The following is a 26745-nucleotide window of genomic DNA, read 5'->3' as shown; positions in this document are numbered from 1 at the left end:
CAGTCCCTGGCTATATCCCCGCTATATGTTGATAATATTCTGGATTTCGTCAATACCCCATCGCCGTCAATGTTTCCGCAAGCACCAAAGTGTTGACTGCAATCGAAAATGGAGTTCTATCCCAAGGCCGCCCAGGTCATCCCGCGACCAAAGCCGATGAAGGTGCTTGTTTTAGGGCTACCGCGTACAGGCACCACATGTGTGTATATATACCCCAATCATGCCATGGATAGCGTATTCGTGTCTAACTTGGAGGCACAGCCATTTGTGCGGCTTTAACGCTGCTCGGCTTGAATCCATATCACTATAACGAAGTGGTTAAAAATAATGAAAATGACCACTTCAGGCTCTGGATGAAGGCTGTACAGGCCAAGTACGACGGTATAGGCGAGCCGTTTGAGGGAGCGGATTTCGATCGTATGCTTTGGAATAATGATGTGAGCTGTTGTCTCTTTTTGAACATACCCTCGCGATGGATGGGGCTTGATAGTGAGATATAGCATCTCGACCAGCCTCAATTCTCTGCTACCTCTCCAGTAGAATATTAACGAGGTCAGATAGGCTGTCTCGGATGATCCTTGCTGTTTCTTCGTTGAAGAACTCATAGCCGCATACCCTGAGGCAAAGGTTGTCCTTACCACACGTCCAAGCGATGCATGGCTCAAGTCCATGCAGAAACTAATTCTCGAAATCCTTTCCTGGAGATCTTGGGGGGCTCTATGTTTTTTTGACCGCGAGTTCTCTGCACCCTATCAGGCACTCCTCAACCGCACCACTTCCATTCTATCCAAGGGTCTCCCGCCATGCGAACCGTCCTCCTACCCGACCCTTATTCGATCCTTCGAAGAACATAATGAGCGCGTTCGTTCTGCCGTGCCAAAGGAGCAGTTACTGGAGTTTAGGGCAGACCAGGGCTGGGGGCCACTATGCGAGTTTATCGGCGTGCCTGTTCCAGAATGCCCGTACCCCCATCTCAATTCGGGGCCTGAGGCGATGCAGCTTGAGAAGTCATTGTATTGGTCACGGTGGTATTGGGTGGCCCAGCAGCTAGGGATGAAAATGGGCATGACGGTCTTAGTATTAGTCGCTGCACTGTGGTTTGCCAGCATATCCTAGCAGCCATAACTATTTCTATAGACGTCGATAGAATAAGACGTTGTTGTATTCCGTAGATAGTCGAATATATTTCACCTAAAAGTCACTGCATGTATTGTCGCACCAAGAGCCACTCTAATTTCCTCTGTGTATGGCGTACTCTGTACCAAGAAACTAATGTGTAGTTCACCGTGCGGTACCAGATGACCTGCTGCGTAAACGAAAGGCTGTATGCATACAATGGCAAGTCATAGGTGCACGAGACAGCTGTTCTCGCTTGTCGGCCCAATTGGTTAGCTACAATTAGTGTCGGGTAGCAAGCTCGTCCACCATGAACGAAGCTAAATTAGCAGGCCAAGAGCTGTCATGGGCGCCACGAGTGGCTTAGCTGGTCCTTGCTGACGTGCTCTAGCCTGCTCTTAACATCACTATGCCGGGTATTAGTCCTCTGTAGCCGGTTGGACAAATTCCAGGATGGGGACGAGGAACTTAGGGAGATAACACCGCAAATCGGGTTATGGAAGTACCCCTGAAAGTTTCTTTTTACTTAATCTCCTTTATTAAACATTTGCTGTCATGCGATGGCTCAATCCATGCTAAATGCGGCTTTTGAGGTAAAAGAGTTGTAGAGCCTCACAGAGACATGGCATGCTGGATGGCGGCTTATCCTAGCATAATGCCATGGTATAATTGACGTAAAATGTACTATTTGAGTATTAGCCCTGATGATCTTTCTTGATAGCCTATTTGAGAAGCCTAAGTAAACCCGGTTGAATGAAAATGAACAGATCTTCCGGGCCACGCAGGCCGCTTGGGAATCAGTCTACAGGGGCCAGAATCCCTGGTGACGGAACGGACATGGTATATCCATCTATATCTTTAAGTTGGAAGAGACGGGAAGAGACGGGACGATGAAGATGGGGAGACGAGAAGACGAGAAGACGAGAAGTGAAGAGGTCTAGAGAAGAGAGAAGTGAAGATGTCTAGAGATGAAGATATATAAAATGTATGGCAGAAAGACGAGTCGTCAACTATTGCCTAAAGCGGTATCACCAACGTATCTCTTCCACGTCCATATAACATACAGAGTAACAACTTCATCCACGTCTGATACATCTGATATACTCCGTACTCTACAACTGTCAGACCAATGTCTATACAACACCACTGTGAGTAGACTACACCACTCTCCATGATGATATACTAACGGCGCTTCCCACCAGAACACCGGCCATCCCGTATACAACATCTGTCACTTCACTGCTCTACGACTTCGAAACGCAACCGTACCCACCTGCAACCCAAAATCCAGCGATAACCAACGAACCTACCGGATCACGCAATCCGCATGCGCGATGCGCGCGAGACTTCGAGGATACAAGATGACCCCGCGCTCTATACAGACGTTTATTCCCTCCCTCCAGCTCGTCCTCCTCTCCCTCACATCCGCCCTCATCTCAGCACGCCGGCTTCTTTCGCAATTGCATTTGCTTCTTCCAGATCGACTAGCGGACAAGCAGCGATATCCCTACCCCAGGCCCTGTCTACCCCGCCTCTACGTGGCTTCTGCTTTGTTTAAATACGATCTCGGGACCTGCGGTTGATCGCGATCGAGAGGGGCACCTACGATCACAACTTTTTCCTCCTCAATCACCGTTCTGTACAGTCGAGTTTGCCCGTCATGGCTGCTGAAAATCGCCGTTTCGAGACCCTCCAACTGCATGCTGGGTAAGATTGAGGCCTCATCTCTTTTAGTAGACTTAATGCTAACGGAATTCTCAAGGCAAGAGCCTGACGCGGCTACCAATGCCCGCGCAGTCCCCATCTATGCCACTACTGTTAGTGATATTCTTTACGCGAATTGTGGCCGAGACCGAACTGATAGATCGTTCCCTTCTAGTCCTTTACGTTCAAAGACTCCGGCCATGCTGCGAGACTGTTCAGTCTGAAGGAATTCGGCAACATCTACAGCCGTTTGATGAACGTATGCAACGCCTGACCTCCTATATTTCAAGTGAAGAGCCAAGCAGCTAATTCGTATTCCCTTAATTGTGGCGCATGGCTAGCCCACCGTTGATGTCTTTGAGAAACGTATTGCCGCCCTTGAAGGTGGTGTAGCGGCCGTGGCTGCATCCTCCGGAATGGCTGCGCAGTTCATGGCCATTTCCGCCCTAGCTCACGCCGGTGACAACATTGTGTCCACCACCAACCTCTACGGAGGCACATACAACCAGTTCAAGGTTTTCCTGCCTCGACTAGGAATTCAGACTAAATTCATCACCGGAGAGGACCCAGAGGGAGTTGCTGCGTTGATTGACGACAAGACCAAAGCCATTTACGTCGAGACCATTGGAAACCCAAGATACAATGTCCCAGACATCGAGGCCATTTCAAAAATTGCAAAGGAAAAGGGCGTTCCACTGATAGTAAGCCGATAACCTTGTAGAATTTGCCTTGGAACCGGAAGTATAGGGGCTGACTATTCCTAGGTTGACAACACCTTCGGCGCAGGAGGCTACTTCTGCCGTCCCATCTCCCACGGAGCCGACATCGTCGTGCACAGTGCCACGAAATGGATCGGTGGACACGGCACCACCATTGCCGGTGTGGTCGTCGATGCTGGCACATTCGACTGGGGCAAGCACGGCGCGCGATTCCCCCAATTCGTAGAGCCATCCGAGGGCTACCACGGACTTAAATTCTGGGAGACCTTTGGTAACATTGCGTTTGCTATCCGTGTCCGTGTCGAGATCCTTCGCGACCTAGGCTCAGCACTTAACCCATTCGGTGCTCAGCAGCTTCTGCTTGGTATCGAGACACTCAGTCTGCGTGCCGAGCGACATGCTTCCAACGCCATGGCGCTGGCCAAGTGGCTTGAAAAACACGACGATGTCGCATACGTATCGTACCCTGGTCTGGAGAGCCATGAGAGCCACGAGACGGCGAAGAAGTACTTGGCAAACGGGTTTGGTGGTGTTTTGTCCGTGGGAGTCAAGGGCGGCGCAGAGGCTGGAGTTAGGATCGTTGACGGATTCAAGATGATTTCCAATCTCGCCAAGTAAGTCATAGTCTTATCATCCCACTAGTACGGAGAGATAGTTGCTAGAACGTCGAGGCTAACTCTTGTGTCAATAGTGTGGGCGACTCGAAAACACTGGCCATCCACCCTTGGTCGTCAACCCACGAGCAATTGACGGAAGACGAGCGTCGCGCTGCTGGTGTCAAGGACGACGCGATCCGCATCTCAGTCGGCACAGAGCACATCGACGATATCATCGCCGACTTCGAGCAGTCGTTCGCCGCCAGCAAGACTGCCCTTGCTGACCGTTCTGCGTAGAGCGCTGTTGTATTGTAGGGACCAGGCCAGCAAAGCGATATGTAGCTGTCGTAGCTAGTTAAATGATAGACGAGCCATGATACATGTGATATACTCCGTACACTCGTAGTCCAGTAATATCACATGGAGTACTCTCTTATCCCATCTTCTCCTTCGCGTCTCTTCCGCCAGTCGGGATTTCGGGCCTCGTTCAGAAAACGGCTAGCTGGCCCAGCCGAGGCTTGCATAAACGGAGCGGAGTACCAGTACCCATTATTTTTCAAATACGCATCATAGCCTAGTGAAATACGGGTACCTCTTTGCTGGATCTAGCCGCAAAAAGGTACTTATCAGGGGGCATGTGAAGATGATACATCCTAACCGCAGAAGTACCGATACATGCTCGGCGCAAACACCACGAAAGGCATCAAGTGCGCTGGCTCCGTAAAGGGAAATATTCCTCCTCCGTCTTCTTCTCTCTCTCTCTGTCTCCCTGTTCCTCTTCTCACGGCCTTCTCTTCCCCCTGCTCCTAGATACGCCGCTGCTGGACTCTTATTCCTATATACGGCGCCCTCGTTTTCTCCTTCCTGGCTCCGAGATAGCTATAGCACATGTACGTTCATGCTGGTTCCCGTCCATCAGCTGCTCAGCTGGTGCCACGTCTGGGAGTCCCCCAGCTCTTCCCCGCGCATTTCCCCAGCATTTTTCGGTAATCTATAAGCTAACGGGTGTTTGGTCTGCTGCTGTAGTGCCGATTATATACGTATCACTCCCAGGAACCGCTTCACAGGCCAAGAGAGGCGGAAGATAGTTGGACACAACGGAATCGCCGCCTGCGTTTGCGTCTATACCGATACCTATAATATACATACACCCGTGGAAGAAGCACGATTCCTGTCACAATGCTGTTTTCGTCTGAAGATCCGCTTAAAACGGCCGCGATGGAATATAGCCAGCGGCCTCCCAAGGGCACGCCCGAGTCTGTTACGATCCCCAACTCGGAGCTACCCGGTCGAAGCAAGATATACAGACATTGGAAGGTCGGCAGCGGAGAACTGCCCCAGTCCATTGACCCAAATGTGAGCTTCGCCGTTCCTCCTTGAACTATATATAGGCTACGATAGGCGGCTAGGCGCATTTTGAGGTCGTTTCTTTATGCAAGCGCGAGAACAATGGAAGCTAATTATTCGGGTTCATTGTTGGCTTAGGTTCGCACGGGTCATGATATGTTTGAATCCGCAGGTTCGTTTACTCCTTTTCCCTTCTTTGTTACACCGTTCATATTTTTTATTTTTGGCGGAGCTGTTTGGCTAATTTCAATCCAGCCTTGAAACATCCAAAACGGCCCTGTCTGGGCTACCGTCCTTGGGTTCCCGCTACACAGAGCTATGGCCCGTATGTTTGGATTGACTACCAGACTGTCCAGAAGCGACGTGCCGCAATTGGGGTTGGTCTGGCGGAGCTTCACGAGCGCATTGGTGTTCAGGGACGAAATTATGGTGTTGGCCTCTGGTGCCAAAACCGCCCTGAGTGGCAGCTTATCGGTGAGTACGGCGCATTTCTTCTCTTGCGGTGCCCGAGGCGGAAGCTAACAAATTCAGACCTGGCATGTATGTCTCAGGGAATTTTCTCGGTTTCGCTCTATGAAACCCTCGGACCAGAAGCTACCGAGTATATCGTTCAGAATACCGAGCTTGCCTGTGTTGCTTGCTCTCTCCCCCATGTCCCAACCCTGCTCCGATTGAAGCCTCGTCTTCCTAGCTTGAAGTTCATAGTATGCCTGGAAGATCTCGACTCTGATGAGCCGCAAGGCCACTCCAAGCGTGACATCCTCAACCCCATTGCTGCGGAGCTTGGTGTTACCATCTACACGATGAAGGAGGTCGAAGAGCTCGGAGCTTCCCTCAACAAGCCTTACACCCTCCCATCTCCAGAGGACACTATCACCATCAACTATACCTCTGGAACTACTGGCATGCCCAAGGGAGTTGTCCTTACCCACTCCAACGCTGTAGCTGCCGCTTCATGCTCGCTAAGCACGATTAACCAGGGAACCGATGACGTCGCTTGCTCCTATCTACCCCTTGCCCATATTTATGGACGGCTAGTTGAGCAGACTCTTCTCTGGGCTGGTGGCCGAATCGGCTACTTCCACGGGAATATCCTCGAGCTTGTCGACGACTTCAAGCTCCTGAGGCCTACTGTCCTTGCCTCTGTTCCTCGTCTTTATAGCCGTTTCGGTGGAGCTATCCGTGCCGCAACTGTGGAACAACCTGGCTTCAAGGGTGCTCTCTCCAGACATGTCGTTGCAACCAAGACCGCGAACCTAGTTGATGCCAAGCCAAAGGATGCCATACTTACGCATTCCTTCTACGACAAGATCTGGACCAGGAAGGTCGCTGCTGGACTTGGGTTCGACCGCATGAGGTGCATGGTCTCTGGTTCTGCACCACTCGATTCTTCTCTACATCAGTTCCTCCGAATTGCATTCGGTGCCAATATTGTTCAGGGATATGGTTTGACTGAGAGCTACGCCATTGCTACCTGCCAATCCTCATATGACTTGACGGCCGGCCACTGTGGTTCTCTAGCCATTTCCCAGGAGGCATGTCTCCTATCTCTTCCAGACATGGAATACTCTGTCGACGATAAGCCATATCCCAGAGGTGAATTGCTCCTTAGAGGAAACGCCATGTTCAAGGAATACTACAAAAACCCCGAAGAAACGGCCAAAGCGATGACTGAAGATGGCTGGTTCCGTACCGGAGATGTCTGCAAGGTTGACGAATTTGGTCGCTTCCACATCATCGATCGCCGGAAGAACTTGCTCAAGCTTGCTCAGGGTGAATACGTGTCTCCTGAACGCCTTGAGGGTATCTACCAGAGTTCCTGCCCATATATTGCCCAGTCGTTCGTCCATGGCGATAGCATCCAGTCGCATCTTGTTGCCATCTTTGGCATCCAGCCTGACATATTCGCTCCCTTCGCCAGCAAGGTGCTGAGGAAGCAGATTGCCATGGATGATGTCGAGGCTCTCAAAGCCGCTGCCAATGACGAGAAGGTCATTCTCGCTGTCCTCAAGGACATGGAGCGTGCTGCTAAGACGAACAAGCTTTCGGGATACGAAAAGGTGAAGAACATTGCGCTCATGGTCGAGCCATTTTCCATAGATAATGGACTCTTAACCCCTACGTAAGTTTCTCTTATTACTCCAACTCTTGGTACTATATTCTAACATCATTAACCCATAGTCTAAAACTCAAACGTCCTCAATCCGTCAAGATGTACCGCGATGTGTTTGATAAGCTATATGCTCACACCCCCAACCTCTCGGCGGCAACCGCCCCCAAGGCTAAGCTGTAAAAAAGACGACGACTGCACAGTGACTCCTTTAGATATATTATTACCTTTCCCTTTATGTTATGAATGCCTGAGGGATATTATTATTTAGCATTTTAATGCATTCAAGAATATAGATTTTGCTTATATAATCACTCTATCCCGATAGCTCTTGTATCCCCAGTAATAAACTACGAGAGCAACGACATCACTCTTCGCTGCGATTAAGGGCGAGACGTGAACTCGGCAGTCTAGCAGCCATGCATTTCTCATATTCCTCTCTTCTGCTCTCGCTCCTCGCCCTATCTTCCGGCGCTGTCTCGTCAATACTAACCGTCACCCTCCCGGCGTCTGTCAATCCTAGCTCTCTCCCACCCTCCACCTACGCAACCCTCACCACGATCTCGCTACCTAATGGACCCTTAAAAGCGCCATTATCCCACCTCTCGACTTTCGTGTTCGACAACCTATCGCTTCCCATAGGTGCTAAGGATTTCCATGAGCCGATATCATACCTCCTTGACATCCATTCACACAATCATGTTTTTGCGCCATACAGAGTCGATGTATCTGCCGAGACGGGGAAGATCATTGGCGTCTGGGAGACATATCGTGGTCACCCATGGGATAATAAGGGAGCTGAGAAAATCCTTCCCGGCGGGGGCTATGCGCCCGGAGTAGTTGTGGTGGAGGCGAAGATGCTTGCAAAGAAGGAATTCTACGAGCAAAGAGAAAAATGTATACCCCATCCTAACCCCCCGAATTGTTAGGCTATGGTGAGCAGGGAGGCTAACTGTCGTGTCTTTGCCTAGTTTCGCCGCTGAGCTTATTGAAGAATCCAATGCTTCTTCTCGCCGTCTTCGCATTGGGTGTTACGGTTGGAATGCCTTACCTTATTGACAGCAGTAAGTCCAATTTATATAACCCTTTATCTCTTCCTCCGGCTCTGGGCTCTCTTTACTCGTATAAAGCTTGAATCTAACCGGGAATTAGTGGACCCTGAAACTCGTGAGGAATTCGAGAAACAGCGGTCGGCGAAGAAGACTGGTGCCAACCCTACTCCGGGATTCGATCTGGCCGGCTGGATGGCGGGGACAAGCCCCAATCTCATCGAAACCAACAAACCTGCTGCTTCTAGTGGGAGGGAACAGGAGCCAGCTGCAGCGTCGGTTCGGAGGAGAGGTTAGGCTGTCAGGAGGGAATTCACGTTAATATACTAAAAGTGCATGAGAAAGCGCTGTAGATAACAGTCTATTATATACAGAGCATTTACGTAAAATCTGGGATACGTATTTTATCATATACTGATTATAATTAATAATGACTATGATTAATGGTGTTTCTAAACGATCTCCGAAATGGTAAATCTAATAGTTAAGAGAAAGGGGGACTGTATTTGGGGATTAAACATAACCTGTGTCAACCATCTTTGATTTAGGCGGCTCTCGGGGGTGACCAACACTCCAGGGACCAACACTCCAGGGACAGGGTTTAGGATGGCGTATGCCACATTTACGTGAAAATCAAGGGGGTCATAGATTAGATCAGGGGTGTCTCCCAGCAAGGCTGCTGTATTTATATCCAGAGATGCCTCCGGTTAAATGCCCACTCTTCTAGTCACACACTTCACATAAACAAGCAATATCCATTTCATCATGTTTATTTTGGTATCCATTATAACTCTTATTACGGCCGCAATTGCTGCTGCCACACCTACATCCACGCATTCGCCGTTCCTCTTGCCTGTCCCTTCAGGCCCCTATAATGTCCGGCAAGAGATCCAAGAACTTACAGATTCCTCGAGAAGGGATTATAACTCGACTGGTCCACGAAGACTGATTATTTCTCGCTTTGATCCCATCCCTAAACATCACTGCATTAAAACTGAGGACGTCCCTACTTTCCCACCAGCTTCTGCTAAAATCGAGGACGACGTCCTGCAGAGGGACTATAAATTCGGAGACCTATGGATAAGAGGCCTCTTTGCAGCATCGCGGCTCAAGGTATGCAGCAAAGTTAGGAGCGCATATGCCTCCAACCTCGAGGAACAAAAGAGCAACCATGGCTTCCCTTTGCTTCTCTTTTCTCCCGGCTTCTATACGACACGGCTGCTCTATTCGTCCATGGCTCAGAATATCGCCAGTATGGGGTACACCGTCATTACCATGGACCACCCACATGATACAGATGTTGTGGAATTTCTCAACGGTGATATCATCCTGGGCGAAAGCACATTTCCCGACCCGCTGCCTCTCTGGCAAGACTTTCGAGTCAAAGATACCATCTTCGTGCTTGACGAGGCTATGAAGAGATCCCCCAATGCCCGCGTGGGTATGCTGGGCCACTCCTTTGGTGGCTCTACACTCCTCTCAGCCATGGTCAAAGACGGGCGTATTGGTACCGGAGTCAACTTTGACGGCACTCTGTTCGGTTCTGCACTTGATATAGGACTCGGAGGGAAGAACCGGCACTTCCTGCAATTCGGTGCACGCGCTCATAACAGACTGGATAATGAGCCTTCATGGAAGAAGCTATGGGAGACAATGGATCGCCTCCATCCGGACGTCTGGAAGAAAGAGATTAATCTCTGGGAAGGACGGCATAATTCATTCACTGATTTCTCAGTAATGATTGATGCTGCTGGTGTTAGAGACGATCTTGATTTTGGTGTCAGCTACAACCTGACGGGGAATATCAAGAGCTCGAGGGTATCGGGGCTGGTCACGGCATATGTTCACGACTTCTTCCAGTTTGCGTTATCGTCTAGCAAGGATGAAGGTCTTCTCAGGGGACAAAACCCGAGAATTCCAGAGATCGGTTTCATCACAGGTGAAAATGAGATGTAGCACAGCGTTGCGATTCCTAGATGTCTCCCTCGCTCATGTCGTACATATTAGGGCGTTTCGTTAGCCAGGAATTTGATATCAATTTCTCCCACCTTTCTTCATCTCGCCAGTAGACGTCGTACGAATCGTGGACAGGCGTAGAATGTGGCAGCCATAAGTCGATATTTTCAGTGCTAACGTCGGTCATGGGGGGATGTCTTCTGATCTCGAGTCGTAGCAGGCCGTGTATTTATCTTGCGGTGAACCCAGCTAACCAGCAGTTCGTCTCTGCAATAGTCGATGACCACTACTTATTTCTATCGTCTATAAGTTCTTCGTCTGTAGGTTTCTTCTTCTATAAGTTCTTCTTCTATATGTTCATGGCATATTCTCCCTGGATGGCTTGTTGCGCTTACTAAGATCTAACTAGAGAATCGACCAGGACAAGGCCAGGACAAGCCAGGACGCAGCCAGCACATCTCGGCGCCCTCTGGCTGGTGGAAGTCCGTCTTGCGTCTGTACGGATGCGCCGGATCGTCTTCCAGTGCGAGTTTCAGAGTCCACGGACAGGAAGCGCTGCGCCACCGAGGAACCAGCGTTGTCTTATGGGAAAGGTTCATCCTTCGTCACTTAAACGTCCCGGCATAACTTCTCTTCGGCGCTAATCGGGCCCAAACTACAACGACTGATCGTACCTGAAGGCCTATCTTTCTCGTTATATATCGCCATATGTGCCATTACCAGAATGCCGGACGACCATAGACCGGACGTGGAGGGGGGAGCACTGCTCTCCGGACAGCCCGCTGCCTCGATAGACGACCATGATCCCGACCGCGCAAATAACGACAACCTGCTTCCCTTTGGGCTCGCTAACGATGGCGCTTCTGTGATGCCCGTCTGGCTAGCTGAAAGCTCAAAGTCGTTCCGCTGGGGCTGGGTCCCGTTACCTTTGCGAAAGGCCGCCCGTGTAACGGTGAGATGGCTGAAAGGCCCGGAGCCGCCGCATGAACTACGATTCGAGCCGTTATTCCCTGGCATACAACAGGCGCCGGTCGTCTTTCTGGAGAGATACTTTCCGAAGAAAAAACAGAAGATCTTCTTGTTGCTGGGGCTATACTTTGCCTGGTTCCTGTCTTGGTCTCTTACTCTGCGGCATTCTGTGTCCTCGGGCCATATCGAGGGATACGGAAAACCCGGCCCTATCGCCTGCAGTGCGAATTATTGGTGAGAACCCTGTACCTAGAACTACCTCTCTTATACATATACTTACGGTACCCACTGGGTAGGTCTAACGCGCATAACTGTGGGATAAATGGCTATGACTGTCGACCTTTTGAATCATCTTCATTTGCATTCCGATGTCCGGCATTCTGCACCAGTGTACAGCTTCTCAACCCGTACATTGTCGGCAACGAAACATTAAACTACCAGCCTCTGATCGTTGGTGGGCCGGCCCCTGGAGCCCCGGGGGAAGAAGGCATATACCGCGCAGATAGCTATGTTTGTCAGGCTGCAATCCACGCTGGCGTTATTTCCGCCGCGCATGGAGGATGCGGTGTCGTTAAACTGGTCGGCTCTTCGCACGAGTACTACGGAAGCGAGGCCAACGGCTTCAACTCCACGGGATTCCCATCGACGTTCCCCAAGTCATTTTCGTTCGTGAAACTGGAGGGGAAAGAATTTGACTGTCCGCCAGATATGCGGTGGGTTCTGCTCGCCATCACGGCAACAACTCTCGCACTGCTATCAATCTTCACCACGTCGCCGGCCATCTTCTTCTTCAGTACTTTCGTCATCCTCATAATGCATGTCGGCCTCGTCTCGGACCCACCTGGCGTCTCTGGTGTGCCTGAGCTGCTTTCCCTGCTATTCTCCCGCCTCCTCCCAGCAAGCTTTGTCGCATACGTATTGTATCTATACTGCGCCGTTCCGCTGTTGAAGCCTCTCTCATCTCCGCCTGTGTACCAGATCACCAGGACGATTCTGTACCTAGGTCCTGCTTTCATCGGCGCGCTGAACAACTACACCTTCGCGACCTGGATACCGATACAACGTCTCACCCCACATGACATACAGAATCAACCTGGCGCCCCTCTCGCGCTAGCCATCGTTCTGACCATTGTTATCACCATCGTCCTTACCCAAGCTTGGCAAATTCGCCAGGGAGGACTCTTCTTCCACTTCATCAGAATCTATTTCGTCATCGCTGTCTCGATAATTATCCTTCTTGCTCTCCCAGGACTCCGCCTGCGTATCCATCACTACATACTAGCCATCCTTCTCATGCCAGGAACAGCAATACCTACACGTCCATCCATAATTTACCAAGGACTTCTCCTAGGCCTTTTTGTCCACGGTGTTGGAAGATGGGGCTTTGCATCCATCATCGAAACCCCCAACGCACTGGGAGAACTACCTAGTGCCGGCACCTGGTGGGGCGCAACGACTCCGAGCATCACAAATTCATCCGTCACCGTCTCCCTTGCCTCACCGCATGAGAGGCACTACTACCCTGGCAACGGGAACATTACATTCAAGCTCTGGGACCGCGAGGAAATGAATAAATTACAGGTCGAAGGTGTCAGCGTGCTAGTTAACGACGTAGAACGCTGGCGTGGATACGTGGACGAGACAAGAAAGGGGAAGTTCACCTGGCATCGTCGTGGCCTCAAGGGACTAAGTGCTAGAGATCTCGACAGTCTGTCCAAGCTAGGAGAGGCGCCATTGAAAGATGATGATGAGGACGATGACGATGACGATGACGACTACAATTCACCACCGCAAGATTTATTTTTCCGATTTGCGTATCTGCGTGGTTCGAGTGCTGGGCTATACAGTGGCGCCGGCGTTTGGTTACGGGATGGGACTTGGGTGCCACCACCGCCAAGGGAGTGATGATATAAAGGATTTATACGACTATATTCAAGGTACAGATACATTGGCGTGTTGGGTCTATGCTTCTTTTTATGGATATGTCTTTTTATTCTATCCATCATTTATACAGTTTGTTTCTGGAGTTATGGACGGTTGGAAAGGGGTAGACTTACGTGATAGATGATACCTCGGGGAAGACGGAGTTGCAACTATTAAAGCGCTTTTACGGCAGCGTCGTCGAAGTCTACAGACGGTTTCTTTTCGATAATGGATTTACCTAGGATAGAGAGACTAGATTCCCGGCTATACCTCAGTGCAATTACCAGCTTTCGTTTCGGGTATTTGGCCACAAGAATCCCCAGTGTATACCAGCACTCGACTTGCAAGTATAAAAGCGATTCCTGCCCCCTACAAGCTTGACCTATTATTCGTCCGTATTAACCTGATCGCGCAGAGGTTTCTATGTTATAGAAGATATACTGTGCGAAGCTATGTTTTGTTAGTAAGAAAAGAAAGAGGCGAAAATAAAGTGATTAATAAGCTAAACTTAGGGAAACTTAGTTCTGACGTCCGTGCATCCGGATATAAAAATATAAAGGAAGAACAAGGATAAGGTGCAATGTTACCTTCCCCGCTGTCAGCATTCATGCACTGTCAGCGTTCCCTCTACACCAGCCTATCCTTTGCGGCGCGATATTACAATGCGTAAAGTTTGGCCTGCATCCGTAATGCACATGGCACCCTGATCATTTTCTTAATAACAAAATGAGATCCAGTATTGTCCCCGAGAAGGGCAGTCCTTCGACCTTGTGCACTCGATATACCTTCTTTCAAGTTCTATCGAATGCAACTCAGCCATATACTCTCTACATGCTATAATTCGATGACCAAATGGCCTAAGATGGGCCAACCATTCACTTACCACGAGGTCCAAACCGACTCCGACGAAGAAAGTACAAGCCAGATGAAAAGACCAACAGGTCCAGTTCCAGACCGTCGTTGTTGGGGAACTCTTTTCGCCCTACTTCTCGTGATAGCCACTCTAAATGTGGTGATTATCTCGAAGCTATGGATCCACGACAGTTCTAAAGCTCCCCAGTTACGTGGTGTACACGAACATAACAACACAACATCTTCATCACACCAAAAGTCAGATGTGATAACAGACTGCGGCAAGACACGGTCGGAAGCAGTAGCTCGGGGGTGCATCTTTGATGTTATGGCCACTGCCTGGCTGCCGAAAGTTTGCTTTGACGAAGAAGTCTATCGAGACACAGTGTCAAACAGTACGCAGCTAGCTGAGCTCAAGGCAGCCGGGCCATTCCCGTGGTGGACCGATCATAATCATACTACTTCTATCCCCAACGATGAGCTGCAGAACCTCGATGGACTTATCGCATATACATGGGAGACATTCCATATAGTACACTGTATGTACAACTGGCGGATACTGACCAGAGCAGCAAAGCGGGTCAGATGGGGCGAGAAAGGCGTCTATGTGCATACCCAGGTCATTAATTTCAATCATGTCAACCACTGTAACGTGGTCCTGGCTACACAAAAAGGGCGAGAAAATGGAAGGACCAAAGTGGAATTCGGGCTTGGAAGATGTACCCGCCTTGATAAAAATTAAGTCTTAGAATGGGAGATTTTATTTGGTTATAATTCTAGTAAAGCAGACAAGAGGAGAAACATTATAAGACACTTGAGTTTAAATATTATCTACCCTATTTCAATGAAATTTTCCACGAGTCAAATCAATCTTGGGCGGTTTAAATAGATGAATGCACGGCGAAACATCATAAAAGAAAATATGAACCCTTTGGAGAACAGTAATAGAAACCTTTAGGTCTTGCTTATCACGTCTACCTATTGGAAATGGCATATAACAATAACTAAGGGAGTATTTTTCATCAATACCATTGGCATCAAACCTGCTCTATACGTGATACTGAGACTCAGCCGGAGTAACATAATTTCTTGTAGCACTAACAGCCCTTTAACTATACAAAATCCTCTCCGGAAGTATTTCAAGAGGAAAATGCATCAAATTTGAAAAGATATTTGAAGTCGTTAAAAGTATCGCCCCATCCAACCAACTTCGTAGGTATATACCTGTTCTGAGTCACTATCTAATTAATTAGAAATTCGGTATGTTTAACGGCTTGAAGGCTTTGTTAAATTCTTACCTTCCACCAGGGTTTCGCCAGATATGTTTACTCGTACTCTTCATCGGCTTCCGCTGGGGGAACGTCATACGCCCAGTACTGGCCTCCTTGCCAAACAGCTCTCTATAGTCTTTATTAGTGATATTCGGTAAAACTGATGGTATCAATCCTATACCTTCTCGACTTCAGACTCATCTCTCTTCTCCTTGTAGTCCTCGTCAGCTTCCGCTGGGGGAATACCATATGCCCAGTACTGGCCTCCTTGCCAGACAGCTCTCTATAACTATTTATTAGTGATATTCGATCAAAAAAAATGTTATTATTGCTATACCTTCTTGACCTCAGACTCATCTCTCTTCTCCTTGTAGTCCCCGTCAGCTTCCGCTGGTGGGATACCATACACCCAGTACCCGGCACCCTTCTGAACATTCTATACACATATTGATTAGCGATATTCAGTCAAACGAATTTTATTATTACTATACCCTCTCAACCTCGGTGTCATCTCTCTTCATCTTATAGTCCTCATCGGCTTCCGCTGGGGGAATACCATACACCCAGTACCCGGCACCTTTCTGGACAGCCCCCTATAGACATATTTATAAGCTGTGCGCAGTGAAACCATTACCATTCACGTTATACCTTATCAGTAGCCTCCTCGGCAATAGGAGCTGCATAAACAACGGCAGCGGCAATAACCACTGCGCAAGAAATGAGCAACTTCATCGTGGCTATCGTTTTAGTTCGGGTTTTCGCTAATTAAATAGCTAGGATTGGGGTTGTGTTGGATGGATAAGGCAAACTAATCCGTTATCAAAGCTGCGGGAGGTATTTCGCAGATCGCAGTGATGTTTTAAGCTCTGTTTATCTAGTAAAGAGGCGGCCAGCTTCAATTGCTGTTAAAGTCATCCTGAGAGGGAGGTATTTTCTACTAGCCATATGTGACTGCACGTCTACTGTCAGCAAGGTCAGCAACGTTACATTCTAGGATCCATGCCGCCCTATACCTTGCCATTAAATGACAGGTTTCTAAATCCTTCCTCGTTTGAACGCGGGGTTAACCCCATTCTCGTACATCTTATATCTCGGTGCAGGCATTTCCGATGTCAGCATAACTACTTAAAGTTAACAAGGTTAATGTCAGCATGGTGACTAGTAATCCTTCGCCGCAAGCTCGATTGAGGCCTCCCCCAGAGATTGCCAGAGAATAATGAAAAGGCCAACAGCGCAATTGATAAGCCTGTTGATTCTTGCGAATTGGGCCTTTTGTTAAGCATATCATCTAAAAATTAAGGGAGATGTCCAGCGTCACTAACACGGATAATACTCGGTTATCAATAGACGAAGAGGAACATGGTACCCTTTTGAAGGGGTATGAGGGCCACAATCCACTGCACAAGAGCGCCAGTCCATATCGAAGATGCAGGCCAACCATCCTCATCACCGTGCTGTTTCTTGTGTTTGGCACTTCAATCTTTTGCAACATCATATTATTATCCGAGCAATATAAGGGTTGGAATCTCGACAAGATCTGCAGTGACTATACCTCACAATACCGTATGTATTCAAGCCAAAAAATATGCATGTTCTCGCGGTAGAAATCATAGCTAACGAAGTCTTGTCTATGCATGTAGCACCACTGGCCTCCAATGACATCGATATATCATACGAGACTGTCCCCTTCAATGGTTCATTTTATGGCGATTCGGTTTATCGCAAGTTCGTCGGGCCAGAAGTTGATCAAGCCTGGGACGACCTTGGCGTGCACCGTATGATATAATCCCCTTTATCAACTTCGACGAAGTGGATGGGATAGCAGTGACCTATAGGCACGATTGCTGACAGTAAATATAGATAGGTCCATTGCTCTCCCCGAGGATGCAGGGGAGAAGTATGGAATCAAGAAAGGCCAGGTGAAAAGGGCCAGAGAACAAGGGGGTGGCTACCTCGTAAATGTTGAAGTTTTTCACCATCTTCACTGCCTTGTGAGTCAATTATTGCCACGGTGCTTCCTTTGCGTTCTCGATATGCTCTAAGCTGACCATATAAAGGATATGCTCCGCCAAGTTTCGTACTATAGCTATGACCACTACATGAAGAAAGGGGAGGGCGCATTTAAGAATACCGAAGATATTCTCAAACTTCATGCTGGTACGTGATGGTTGACATATGGGATACCCCTTCAAAGCTAATCAAACAACAATAGAACATTGCCTTGATATGTTGCGCCAGCAGATCATGTGCACTGCAGATACTGGAGTCTTCGGGCAGTGGTTCGTGCGAGGAATAGGTCCATTTGTTGACTTTAACACTAAGCACAAGTGTAAAAATTTTGAGCAAATCCGAGATTGGGCAAAGAAGGCGCAGGTACCGGTTGGTTTCAACAAAGTCGAGGAGCGGCCTGGCGACATTGTGTTGAAAGTGATACCTTGATGTCATCCATATAATTCTTAAGCATAAATGCCTGCAACGATATATGTAGCGAAGTCACCAATAGCTCGTATAGCACTTCATCTAGAATCAACTTGCTATCGTTCGTCTTGTCAGGGGCAAAAAGTTGAACTGACGTCGAAGTTTGGTTGTCTGCTTAGTCATCACTTGTTCTCCGAATAATTGTCAACAACGACGCTGGCATTCTCTTTGTCAAGGCTACAGAGGCTCCTAGTTATATTGCTTGAACTTGAATATCAACATCGATACCAACCCTTACTAGGAGCCGGACGGCCTCTTCATGCCCACTCTCGGCCGCCATATGTAGAGGTGTGCGGCCCTGCAGGTCTTTGGCGCTGCCGTCTGCGCCATTCTCTAGGAGGGTCCTCATAACATACACATACCCCATTCTAGCAGCATAGTGCAATGCTGTCGCTCCGTATATGTCCCGTTTGCTAGTATCGGATCCGCATTGGATGAGACACCACACGGTGCCGGCATGACCTCTCTCTGCGGATAGGTGGAGGGCTGTTTTCCCTTCTATCTCACTACTGCGCTCCTCAACGTTCGGCCGTCCCAAGATATCTCTAAGCCTATCAATTTTGTCGTCAATATTCTCAGCATGGGATTCTATCTTGCCAGACGGGCTAGATACACCTGCCGTCCCTCCAGAGGGCCGTCTAGAAACGCCGAGGTCGAACCCGGGTGCCATCTCCTGCAAATATTTTCCGTAGGGCTTGTGTGGCTCCGACGATGGTGTTAGAGCAAGATTTGCTTCCAAGAACTGTGGATCTGCAGATATTCTAGACACCCGAGAAAGATCACCTTCGACTGGTACAGCAGCAGGGCCTGCATCCATGATGCAAGTATCTTTGGTAATAAAGGGCTGTTCTAGGCTGATAGATGAATCGGATGGGCTCAAGCTCTGCGAGGGAGACGGGTACGACGTATGTTCCTCGTGAGGACTAGGGGTATTAACCAACGTCGACGGACTGGGAGGTACGAGCTGTTCGAGGGAAACCAGGCCCAGAGCATTGAGCCAGCATTCTAGACTCTGCTGGGCAATTTTGCTTGTAACGCAAGCCTGTAAGTCGACACCGGTCTCCTCTGTGCGGCGTTGACATGAATTTTCGTTCTGGTTTCCACCGAGTTGATATTTTCTTTTCCCTAACGAGATGGTGAGCAAGGCGAAGTCCTTGACAGCAAATTAGGTCAGGTAAGTATACGGTGGTTCCTTTGAGCAATGCGATTCTGACGACGGCGACGCTCTTTAATCTCGAGTTCTCTTTGGGTCAATCCCTCTTCACTTTGCTGTTTATCGAAATGTGGCGATTGCTCCATTATTTGTTTTACTGCCAAGTTTGAACATAAAATGCGATAATATGAGCGTGGCAATGTAGCACATAGTATAGATATCTCATTCATTGCGATGGCTCAATTTCTATATAGGTTACAGAACGGCCGGATCTTGTGTCCGCCGGATTGCCTAGATCGATCAACCAAGGCGCAAAAGCATACGTATAGTATGCATTTATCCCCGTAAATATATCAGTTGCTACCCTAATCCTCAAACCGCATCCTTCGCCAAGCGTACCAGTTGATATACCCTCGTTAGGCTATGACTGAAAGCCGCTCACGATGCTTGTGCCACCTTTAAAAACGGGTATAGAATACTCAGCAAGGTTAGGCAAACCCGTTCAGAGGCCAGTCAAGTGCTAGGAAATGGCTCTGCATGAGTTGGAATCCTTCCTCCCCACCTCCCCTCCTTTCTCTGACATGACACGATTTCTCTCCTCGTGTACAACCTGTGATATCATGCCCGAACTAATCCTTCTGTCTATAAGTAGCATGCTGGGGGCGGAGGTCATGCACCCTGGGACCCGTGGAGATAGATGTGCAGATATAAAGGGAGCATCGGGCAATGATTTCCTCCATCATGGAGTATCCCTAACCAGATATATTTCTGATTAATGAACACACAACCCGAAAATGAACGGTATATAGATCCTTCGTATGGGGTTCTGTTCATGCTCCTTACCACGTATAATCGTATCCAATAGGTAACTCACTATCGTGGATGGGATGGTACGGTGAAATGGCGGTTTTTGTCGGGATAAAACCAGAATTCCCATGCAGTACTCTGTCAAGATCCCTGCCACCAGCACATCCACAGTCCATGCAACAGCAAGGGAACGCAAATACGAGAAGAGATCCGGGAAACCTGATGCACTCTAATTAGAATTTCACGTGGCTTCATAAAGATATGAGAAGTTGGGGTATATACTATGGTGTGAGACATCCGTTAACACTATATTGGATCATAGAGTTACTAGGTTTTGATGACTTTATGTCATTAGTTATTTAGAATGGGATGTTCAATAGTACGTTTAGAAAAGAGTAAATCTTACTCTAGGACAGCAACATTATGGAATTCAAGATCCTAACTTCGGGGTATCACGATATGGACGGGCGGACGGTTAACTGACAACGCATGACAAAAGCTACATCAAGCTATCGAGGGTGGTTATAGATATGAACAAGTCAGCTTTGCTCTCTTCAAAAGGAAATGAGTTTACATCGAGGTATAGATAAACAAGCAGATAAATGGTACGAAGTTAATTAGTAGCTATGAAACCACTCTTGAGTGGCGTGGGCATGATGGCTATATATAAACAGAAGGGGAAAGTTGCCTCTAATTTTTATTTTCAGGGCAATAACATATTCTCTTATGTTGCTTTCTCCAAATCATTAGTGTTGCCATGGAAATCTGCCTCAGCAAGTTGGTTGAGATCATCTTCCTGCGCATCAATGTGGCGGTTGGTAAACCAGAAACCAACTCCACCGAGGAAGGCGAGGACGGCTGTAACACCGTAGTTCCACTCGAGAAGAGGGTCTTCCGAAAGACCAACCATGGCCTGTCCGAGGGCAGAGGAGAGTGCGTTCATGAAGAGTGCGAAAGCAGTGACCAAAGATCGCATGTTTCTTGGGGCCTTCGTGAAGGAAAATTCAAGGGAGGTGACGGATGCGAAGATTTCGGAGATACCACCGAGACAGTAGGCTGGAGCCTGAACCCAAACGCTGATGGGAGAGAACTTGTGGAATTCTTCAGCGCAGTGGTTGGCCATTTTGCCACAGGGGTTGGTCTTGTAGATATAGTACTGGGTGATCGTGGAGGTCATCATGGCCAAACTAGCGATGAAGAATCCAAAGGCGATACGTTTGACGGGAGTGAACTTAAGTCCCAGTTTTCGGATTCCGGGGTAGACGACTCTGTCCATGATGGGGATAGCGATGATCAGGGTGAGAGGGTTGAGGTTGTTGATGATGTCGTTTGGTACACCGTTACGTGCCAAAGTACCAGCTTGGACAGTAAGATTGGTGGTTCCTTGGTTGTAAGCGAGCCAGAAGAGAGGGTACCACAGGAAGACCGAACAGGCCAAGATACCACGACGAACTTCATCAACCCAAGCGTCATCGAAAGTCATCCAGGATGGCTTGTTAGCAATGTTGCTTGGCTTAGCAGCATCCCAAATGCCGGGCTGTTTGAAGTTGCGGGAACTGTTTAAATAATCGAGTTAGTAAACCACAAAGCAAAGGGGTGTAGGGCACCGAAAGTCCAAGTGTACTTACGTTTGGAAGGGGTTCAAAGACCATTTGCCCTTGGTAACAAGGCCAATCAACTTAATGGCTTTGTAGTAAATGGAGCCACCAGGCTTGGTGAGGTGGTATCTCTTGCGGCAGAAGAACAGAACTGCTGGGCAGAAGCAGAACATAACCGTTGGGAGAACGAAAGACAGCCAGAATCCAACCTTTTGCTCAGCAAATGGCGTGACAAGCTGACCAGCGAGCGAACCCACGTTGATCATGAGGTAGAACCACATGAAAATACGGGCAACTGTGGCAGCAGGGTCAACGATAACTCGTTCTCCGCTCTTTTCAGTCCTGATATACATCTGAGACTCTCTGTATTGCTCAGCAATAAGAGGGGAAATGTTGGATCTATAATAGCTTTGTTAGCGAAGGGGGTATTTTGCGATTTTTGGTACAGGATCACTGCATACTTGAAGCCACCAGTTCCCACACCCATGATAATAAGTCCGATGATGAAGCAAGCAATGGCGCCATTTGGATTCTTGATCACTGGAGGAATGGCGGAAATAATGAGGATAAGATGTCCAATAAGAGCGGCACAAAGAGAGTACATGATGGTTCTAAAGCGTCCAAAATGCTCCTCGGCAAGGTAGGCACCGACTAGGGGCATAATGTAGGCCCAGAATTGGTTGACTAAATAGACAATATTAGTATTGCCCATGTCTATGCTCTTTCTGATAGGGTAGGACACGTACAGAGAATAATGCCAGTGGATGCTCTCTGGCCCAGGCCCAGAGCACCTGGGAGAGAGCCGTCTGGAAGACCCGCAATAGAGCCTGTGGTCGAGCCTGGTGGAAGCTTCTGTTTAATGAAGTTGGCAACTATCGACCACAATGGTTAGTAAACTGCGGTATTGAGGTGCATTGAAACGGGCCGTGACCGGACTACATACAGACAACAGTGGTTCCGTAGTACGAGAATCGCTCGCACAATTCGACAAAAGCAATACTGAATGCGATCCATGGGAGGTGGTCAGCGACACGGCGCAATGTTGCTACTTCCTCGTCGGTGGGAAGTTCCTTGCGAAGGCCAGTGGCATCATCGTCACTGTCGTGGGCGCCATTGGCAGCGATGGCTTGAACGGCGGAGATCTCCTTCTCATCAAGGGCAGAAGCGTATTTGGGGCTTTCGCGACCATCCACCTCAAGGCCCGCGGGAGCAGTCATCGTCACAGATATCGGGCCGTGAATCGACCGTTGCTCTTCAATTGAGGTTTGGCTGAGGACAGGTTCGAGTGGCACAAGCAAGACCAGAACTGAAAAATCCCCGGAGCATCTGGCAATGGGGAAACGTCCCTCTCTATATGTAGGCACCACATGGTGCAAGGGACCATGAAGTCAGCGAGAGTCACACACGCGCCCCGCTTGTAACCGTGGAGAACAGAGTATGCTATGGTGTGGGATTGTTGAGTTGCTTGAGCCTGGAGGAGGGACAGGGAGGAGGCACGCTACCCCCAAAGCAGCAGCGAACGAGATAAACAAAAGCGAGGGTTGGACGTATCCCATGCTTTTTTTGCTTCTTCCGCTGGCTTGGCCCTTCCAGACTATTCGCCATATCACGGTCGCCACTAAATTGGGGGTTCAAACCCGTTGATTTGGCGAGGAGGAGCTGGGGTAGCTCGCATCAAGGACCTTGTCTTCTCATCCATGTTGGCTTGGGGGGTTGCAACGGGGGCCCCGTGTGGAGCGTGTCGGGGGAAACCTTCGAGAGAAGAGAGGAAGTCACTCCCACTTTAACGCACATATAGATCCCGAGGATAGTGGCACATTAGCGCAGGAAGCACAAGGTGCTTGTTCGATATCTGAGCACTCATTTGACAGCGGGAAAATGGCCAAACTCTGTGCCACCACCGCCATCGCTAGAGCCTCTTCGTCCTATATGCTTATTCGGAAATTGGATTGGCAGGACCGTGTCCGGAGCCTTCTTGTTAGGTTCGTTTTAATTTCTATTTTAAAACTGAGTGCTCCTTTGATGCGGCAGACACGTGAAATTGAACCTGAATAGCGGACGCAGCGGGCGTAGATGGAAAACTTTGCCCTACAGCTCCGACGCCTCCCTACGGCGTGCCCTAGAGCGCTGCGCGCGGAGCACCCCCCGGGTTGGGCTTCCAGGCGCGCATGTGAGGGTGCGACTTTTCTTGTGCCATTTCTATGTTGTAATGATATTGGCAGAAGCGAATCTCCTCCCGCTTTTGTCCTAGGGCGAATTACTTGCAGAAAAGATTGCCAACTAATCACAACCAGTCAACTTGTCTTAAGTGCATGCTGTTGGTGTCCGGAGTATTATTAAAACGTATAATATAGACACCCATGTCGCTTTGGGGTCTCCATATCCAACCCCTAGGTTGCCCCTTGCTCTCCCTTCTTTCCCCAGAGCGGACCCTGGCCTGATTGGATACGAACGGGCGAGTTGATAACCGCCAGAGTTTTGGGTGGTTACGGGGGACCCCTGGTCGACAGTAAGATAAGAGGAGCAAATCTGGACGAGATTCGACGTGGGTTCCTCTGATCGGGCGGACAGCGCAAAGTCGACCCTTGCGACATTTCGCTTATTTGACGGTCACGATTGAAGTGATAAGGGCGATTTGAAGTCGGAAATTCTCCACAAGTATATCTACAGGGGCCAATATCCTGGTCACTAAAAAGTAATGGAGCCTTTCTGGGCGTTTGCTGGGCAGCATCATGACGAAGAAAATCCGTTCCATGGCCAAGTTCGCTGTTTGTCTCTGTCCAAGAACGGCCAAGGCCTTGATATACGGATGAACCCGGACATGTAAGCTGGGCGTACAGACCACTGCACGAAAATATTGAGGGTGGCGGAATTTAAGAATGGAAAACTTCCCACCTCGTTCGTGACAGTCCAGGGCATGGTCAACTGAGGTCGTCCCAACAACTGGGAATACCGTTCATTGCCCATCATTGGCTGGCATCCTCCATCCCCAGTCGGACCAGCGTGGGCATTCTGGGGTAGCCCTGAGGAAGGTCACGCAGCCGCCAGAGACCGTTGTACCCTCCCTTGATTTGCTCCACGTGACACGGCAGCAGGAGAAAGTTGAGAGTTGAGAGTTGAGATAGGGTTCGTAGATACGACCAACCGGTTGGTTTCAATTAATTAGTGCGTGGTCCCAGTCAAGGGACAAGCCAATGCCCACAGCACTATCCTAGACTAATTTGACCCTAGCCTGACGCGAGGCGCTGACTGCCCAGAACCGGGTAAGAACGCCACGTCAAAAAATCATCTCCGGGTGACTACCGAAGCTTCGACGCATAGGCACCAGGGTGAACAGCGGGCAGAATTGGTAATAGTCTCCTGCATCTCACGTTGACAAATACCCCTCGGACTGCGTCGCGTGTCGGTTGGTTCGATATATGGCTTAGGGTGGACAAAGAGAGGTCGTGGTGCGACGTGGTGTCCCGCGGCTGAGGATCTGTCCGGGGGGCTTAGAGCAGGGCCCTTGCAACGCGATGATACCCTACCTCGCTTGGCGCCGAAGCTAGGCTAAGTATAGTGAGATCCCCGGACTCGCAAAAGCAGTTGTATGTAAGTATGGAAAACGATGCGATAGCATGGCTGGCATGCATGCACGAGAATATCTGCCTTCCGTCGAGAAGCCTTGCCAAGTCATAGCGCTGCACCATTTCAACTGGTTAAAAACTGACTCGTAATAATAAATGTGAGAGTTCAGATATCAACCAGTTACCCCGTTGTCAAATTTCCGTGTCCCTCCCATGTAAAGTTATCAGGGCCGTTATGTAATTTGAATCATCGACGCCGTGTTTGCTTTGACACCCATTCGCGCGCACATCCTGGAAGGGTGGTGTAGTCAAAGAGCATATAACCTGGCTCTAGACCAACCAACCAACAAACACTTGAGATATCGATACAGTCTCAATGTTGAGGCCCTGACCAGCTCCCGACCCGACAGCTCTTTGACCTGCTCCTTTCGCTGTTTAAGGAAGCCGCATGGAAGGTGCTTATAATTAGTATCAGCGGTTATACTCCGGAGGAGACGGCGATCGTTGCTTGGAAGATTTAAGAACCGAGTGCGAATAAAATGGCCGTATTCTAGAAACCCTCGAGGCGCACTAAGATATGTACCTCATATCAGTCCACGTGAAGGCTGCTTTCTTCTGCCTTTATTGGCCTGCTGTCTACTAAGGCATCACATCATGGCAGAGCAGGACTGCTAAAACCAAGTGTGCCAGAATTTCTCCAGCTTTGGCGCGAACTGCCTCCTTGGTTCGGACAAATGCACCACCATGATACCCTCCAGCTAGGGTTCCCCGCATCTCAGCCCGACCTGGACTCCATACCCGTGAGGAGAAAAGGAGGGAACAAGGGTTGGCTGCACCAAATACCCGGACCCCTATCGGGAGAAATGTCTTTGAAACCCATCCGACCACAACGGTGGAAACCGTCCAGGCTAATCTTTTGACTTCCCCTGCTCCGCAATCTGAGCCTACTCGATCATGGTCAGTTCAATTCTATCAGGTAATAAATTGACCTTTCAGAGGTAGCCTCCCTTCATGCGTCCCAACGCGCTATCACCCATCCTCCGGCGCCCCGGCTGTCCCAGCGAATTTTTTTCACCTCAGGCAAGCCCTTTGCTCCGCGAAATACCCTGGTTAGAGAAGGTTGGCACGGCGATACGCTTAGCGCAGGACTTATTACCACGCCTTTGTCACCATTCGATTTTCAGGGCCAAGAAGCGAAGATTTTCGAGAACAATTTGCCCGCCATATCATCAGGCTAGCGGCAGGGGTTGATGTGATCTCCACAGGAATTGTGCATACTAACCCGTCAGTGGCTGTAGTAGTTATCTCTCTGTGCTTCCGAAGTCGAAACTGAACTAGCTAGCTATCGGCCTCCAGCCCCGAACGCCCTTGTCCGCTCAGAATGAAGTGGAACGACGCCCTATCTTTGATGTTTCGCCAGTTGTCGTTCAGATTTCTTCTTTGGGACCACCCTTCCATCACATGATCAGACGTTTTTTCGGCTTTTTTCATTTATTTCGTCTATTTCGTTTATTTCGCCATGATAACGCCA

The 26745-nt window shown here is 49.1% G+C and overlaps 9 protein-coding genes across 9 annotated transcripts; 6 read left to right on the top strand and 3 right to left on the bottom strand.

The window, feature by feature from the left end:
• Nucleotides 1-108: 108 nt before the first annotated feature.
• On the top strand, nucleotides 109-1116 carry GIQ15_06396 (uncharacterized protein; the record flags this gene model as incomplete). Its single annotated transcript, XM_033553813.1, has 3 exons — nucleotides 109-199; nucleotides 262-437; nucleotides 562-1116. The coding sequence occupies 3 exons, from the start codon at nucleotides 109-111 to the stop codon at nucleotides 1114-1116; spliced, it is 822 nt and encodes a 273-aa protein (XP_033403328.1).
• A 1660-nt stretch (nucleotides 1117-2776) lies between these two features.
• GIQ15_06395 (O-acetylhomoserine (thiol)-lyase) lies at nucleotides 2777-4432 on the top strand (the record flags this gene model as incomplete). The annotated part of the gene is made up of 6 exons (XM_033553812.1): nucleotides 2777-2823; nucleotides 2879-2933; nucleotides 2996-3079; nucleotides 3162-3521; nucleotides 3585-4153; nucleotides 4231-4432. 6 exons carry the CDS (start codon nucleotides 2777-2779, stop codon nucleotides 4430-4432), a joined length of 1317 nt encoding a protein of 438 aa, XP_033403327.1.
• Nucleotides 4433-5314: 882 nt separating this feature from the next.
• GIQ15_06394 (uncharacterized protein) lies at nucleotides 5315-8938 on the top strand (the record flags this gene model as incomplete). The annotated part of the gene is made up of 8 exons (XM_033553811.1): nucleotides 5315-5491; nucleotides 5621-5654; nucleotides 5738-5956; nucleotides 6014-7604; nucleotides 7664-7771; nucleotides 7921-8489; nucleotides 8564-8656; nucleotides 8745-8938. 8 exons carry the CDS (start codon nucleotides 5315-5317, stop codon nucleotides 8936-8938), a joined length of 2985 nt encoding a protein of 994 aa, XP_033403326.1.
• Nucleotides 8939-9406: 468 nt separating this feature from the next.
• GIQ15_06393 (lipase) lies at nucleotides 9407-10597 on the top strand (the record flags this gene model as incomplete). Its single annotated transcript, XM_033553810.1, has 1 exon — nucleotides 9407-10597. One exon carries the CDS (start codon nucleotides 9407-9409, stop codon nucleotides 10595-10597), a length of 1191 nt encoding a protein of 396 aa, XP_033403325.1.
• Nucleotides 10598-11321: 724 nt separating this feature from the next.
• GIQ15_06392 (LCCL domain-containing protein) lies at nucleotides 11322-13471 on the top strand (the record flags this gene model as incomplete). Its single annotated transcript, XM_033553809.1, has 2 exons — nucleotides 11322-11800; nucleotides 11956-13471. The coding sequence occupies 2 exons, from the start codon at nucleotides 11322-11324 to the stop codon at nucleotides 13469-13471; spliced, it is 1995 nt and encodes a 664-aa protein (XP_033403324.1).
• Nucleotides 13472-15666: 2195 nt separating this feature from the next.
• On the bottom strand, nucleotides 15667-16344 carry GIQ15_06391 (uncharacterized protein; the record flags this gene model as incomplete). Its single annotated transcript, XM_033553808.1, has 5 exons — nucleotides 15667-15741; nucleotides 15794-15895; nucleotides 15950-16048; nucleotides 16104-16205; nucleotides 16261-16344. The coding sequence occupies 5 exons, from the start codon at nucleotides 16342-16344 to the stop codon at nucleotides 15667-15669; spliced, it is 462 nt and encodes a 153-aa protein (XP_033403323.1).
• An 898-nt stretch (nucleotides 16345-17242) lies between these two features.
• Nucleotides 17243-18051, top strand: GIQ15_06390 (uncharacterized protein; the record flags this gene model as incomplete). Its single annotated transcript, XM_033553807.1, has 4 exons — nucleotides 17243-17387; nucleotides 17473-17603; nucleotides 17670-17769; nucleotides 17825-18051. The coding sequence occupies 4 exons, from the start codon at nucleotides 17243-17245 to the stop codon at nucleotides 18049-18051; spliced, it is 603 nt and encodes a 200-aa protein (XP_033403322.1).
• Nucleotides 18052-18283: 232 nt separating this feature from the next.
• Nucleotides 18284-19389, bottom strand: GIQ15_06389 (uncharacterized protein; the record flags this gene model as incomplete). Its single annotated transcript, XM_033553806.1, has 2 exons — nucleotides 18284-19215; nucleotides 19275-19389. The coding sequence occupies 2 exons, from the start codon at nucleotides 19387-19389 to the stop codon at nucleotides 18284-18286; spliced, it is 1047 nt and encodes a 348-aa protein (XP_033403321.1).
• Nucleotides 19390-20774: 1385 nt separating this feature from the next.
• GIQ15_06388 (oligopeptide transporter) lies at nucleotides 20775-22865 on the bottom strand (the record flags this gene model as incomplete). The annotated part of the gene is made up of 5 exons (XM_033553805.1): nucleotides 20775-21606; nucleotides 21679-22047; nucleotides 22110-22332; nucleotides 22395-22520; nucleotides 22592-22865. 5 exons carry the CDS (start codon nucleotides 22863-22865, stop codon nucleotides 20775-20777), a joined length of 1824 nt encoding a protein of 607 aa, XP_033403320.1.
• Nucleotides 22866-26745: the final 3880 nt, after the last annotated feature.

Source organism: Arthroderma uncinatum (assembly GCF_011692745.1).
Source record: "Arthroderma uncinatum strain CBS 119779 chromosome Unknown scaffold5, whole genome shotgun sequence".
NCBI classification, from domain to species: domain Eukaryota; kingdom Fungi; phylum Ascomycota; class Eurotiomycetes; order Onygenales; family Arthrodermataceae; genus Arthroderma; species Arthroderma uncinatum.
Note: the sequence above shows the minus strand (reverse complement) of the source record. Positions and strands in the feature narration are given on the sequence as shown.